This window comes from Centruroides vittatus, unplaced genomic scaffold (assembly GCF_030686945.1).
Source record: "Centruroides vittatus isolate TY-2023 unplaced genomic scaffold, ASM3068694v2 scaffold_1152, whole genome shotgun sequence".
In the NCBI taxonomy this organism is placed as follows: domain Eukaryota; kingdom Metazoa; phylum Arthropoda; class Arachnida; order Scorpiones; family Buthidae; genus Centruroides; species Centruroides vittatus.
The window spans coordinates 3,581,957-3,584,721 of NW_027122670.1; the positions used below are offsets into that span (position 1 = coordinate 3,581,957).

The 2,765-nt window shown below is 34.6% G+C and overlaps 1 protein-coding gene across 1 annotated transcript; it reads left to right on the plus strand.

Annotated features, from left to right (window-relative positions):
• The first annotated feature begins 927 nt into the window (after positions 1-927).
• Positions 928-1,941, plus strand: LOC136986527 (uncharacterized). The gene has a single exon (XM_067284078.1). It carries the CDS (start codon positions 928-930, stop codon positions 1,939-1,941), a length of 1,014 nt encoding a protein of 337 aa, XP_067140179.1.
• The last annotated feature ends 824 nt before the right edge of the window (positions 1,942-2,765 follow it).

Here is a 2,765-nt window from a genome sequence, read left to right on the forward strand (position 1 = left end):
TATGTATACTGTATTTAATTTTAAGTCTGGTATGTTTTTATAACCAAAACACTGTGTTAAAGAAATTAAGTCAATCTCGTTATTTCGAATAAGTTTGAAAAATTAATAATGAAATAAAAACTTAAGCCTAGATAAAAAAAAGGCGACAAAAAAAAAGCGACTCCACTCGTAAAGACTGTTTCTGAGGTGGTAAAGGACATGAAGACTTATTGTTTCTTTCAAATTGTGAATATTTTATATGTACAATAATTCAGTTAATAATTGGTGCAATTACTAATTCCGTTAAACTGTGAGGATATTAGCCACTAAATGTAGCCTAATGACAGCGGTGATTTAAGCATTCCGACCTAAATTGTTGGGCACTAGTGCCTCATAAAACAAAAATCTATCCAGAATCCAAATTTTTAAAAATTTTTCTTTTGTTAGAATATTATGCTAATTGATGACAGACTGTATCCCGATATTAGAATATCCTTTTCTTACGGTTTATTCAACCGTGCTTTAGAAACTCCAAGATATTGCAATGCATAATTATCAATTTGTTCTAAGCATTCTTATTATAATCTTACTCTTACTCAATATTCTTGTTTGATTGGCTGTCCTATCTTCACAGTAGTTCCTTGTTTTTTCATTTCTTTATGCTTCTCATTCAATTCTTTCTGTGTGCTTTTCAGTGGCATGCCGTCCATGGAAGCTGTGGAAGCACAGTATCCCTTGTATTTTCTAAAATATAAATACATATTGTGCGATTATTTTCATATTTTAATGTACTTTGAATTAATTGAAATTAATATTTTATTATAACCGCATTATGTATCTTATTACAAATCCCTATAATTCCAAATTTTGGAATTAGCTGATCTCATCTGTCATTCTTCTTTCTTTGAATTTCAAGGGAAAACATACATGCAAGGAAGGGGAGTCCCGATGGGTAGTCCCATATCAGCGATGCTCTGTGAATTGGTCCTACGAAACCTAGAATGCAATATATTACCTTCATTCCAAGAAGACATAGTTTTCTATACCAGATATGTTGATGACATATTCATCATATGGCATAATGATCGCAATACCCGTCGCTTTCTTGATGCAATCAACAGCAACCCCTACGGACTCACATTGGAGTTGGACCAAGAGAGTGACTTTAGGGTTAACTTCTTGGACTTGACGATCACATGTAAGGATGGGGAGATACAGACGGATATCTTCAGGAAACCGGTATATCAACCTAGCATCATACCCAGAAACTCCGTGGATCCTGAACAGTTTAAGTTAGCGGCTTTACGAGCATGGATACAACGAGCTTACACACATTGCTCAAGTATTTGCGACACGTACAAGGAGTTGGAGTACGTAAGAAGCGTAGCAACACAGTTTGGCTATCAGAGAAGGGTAGTGAACCGTCTAATTACGGATATACAGAGACGTATACATCAACAACACAGAACTGAACAGAAAAAAACAGTGGTCATGGACTATATTCCGTTTATTAAAAGTATTGTTAAGAAGGTATCCAAAGAAAGGAACTTACGCATAATATATAGGCGCAACCCGACAGTATACCGTCTGTTAAGGAATGATAAGAGGAAAGAGAAACCAAATGAGCTAACAGGAGTGTACTCAATTCCAATCAGGGACCAACGTTTTAAATCCGATCTAGTGTACATTGGGGCCACCTTGCGTGGTTTACAGCAAAGAATAAAAGAGCATAAGCAATCAGTTAAGAGGACAGTTGACAGCACAGTCCTAGCAGCATTTGCTAAGCAACAGGAGATCACGGTACACTGGGATAGTGCTTCCATCATAAAAGCCACTAGATCTAAACAGGCCGTTAGACATTTGGAGAAATTAGAAATATATAGGGCACAATTAACATCCCATTGCATCAACCACAGGGACGCAGATGGGCTATCGTCTGCTTGGAAATCATTCATTGGATAACGTAAGATTGTGATATTATATATAGTTTGTCAAGAATCTGCATTTTTTGTCAAGAATTTGCATTTTTTACCGTTTATCGGTACATCGTTTTTGCATAGTCTGCGCAATCACGAGAATTCTTTCCATTCTCGTGATTTTGTAAATTTGAATTTGGTTCTTTCTTCTTTTTGTTTTTTTGTTCGAGTAACTGAAGAAGACTGATGAAATCAGTTGAAAACGTTCTTATATAGTTAAACTTTTGCTGGAATTTAAGAAAGGTGTTGTTTTCTCTTTATTATACCAGTTCCAGTAGGTTCGTTATTCATTTTTATTAGTTACATATAATTCTAGCAGAGACTTTTCATGTGCATGTGAAAGTTTAAAAATATAAGTTTATAAATATATTAGTTTAAAAATAATATATAAAAATATATTACCTCTTAGTTCGAACGCTAAATTCTACAAAAATTTGCTTCGGAGTTCAAACAATGCTTTAAAGTTCGGTGAAAGATTACGTTAGAAGCGTAAACGCAATCTGTTATGTAACAAATCGTCTCTTGCTCTTGCATTTTCAATGCTTTTTTCCGCTTTGTTTTTGGCATGTTTGGTATATATATTGTGTGTTATTCGTTAATTTTTAACAATTTCTTCCTGCACTGTTTCTTCATCGGCAGATTTTGGGTGTCCCATACGTTTTATATCCTTTAAAAATTTCCCGAAGGGAACTTTTTAAACCACACTTGACACGTTCAAAGTTTAGGAGCATCTTTCCCATATTCATTATAAATTGTTTTGCTGTTTGTACGGCTTTATGTCTTTTCCGAAACTCATAAAGCATAATATGC

What these genes read in the sequence shown, in the direction of transcription:
- LOC136986527 (XM_067284078.1), top strand. Translation starts at nt 928, where the DNA reads ATGGGTAGTCCCATATCAGCGATGCTCTGTGAATTGGTCCTACGAAAC.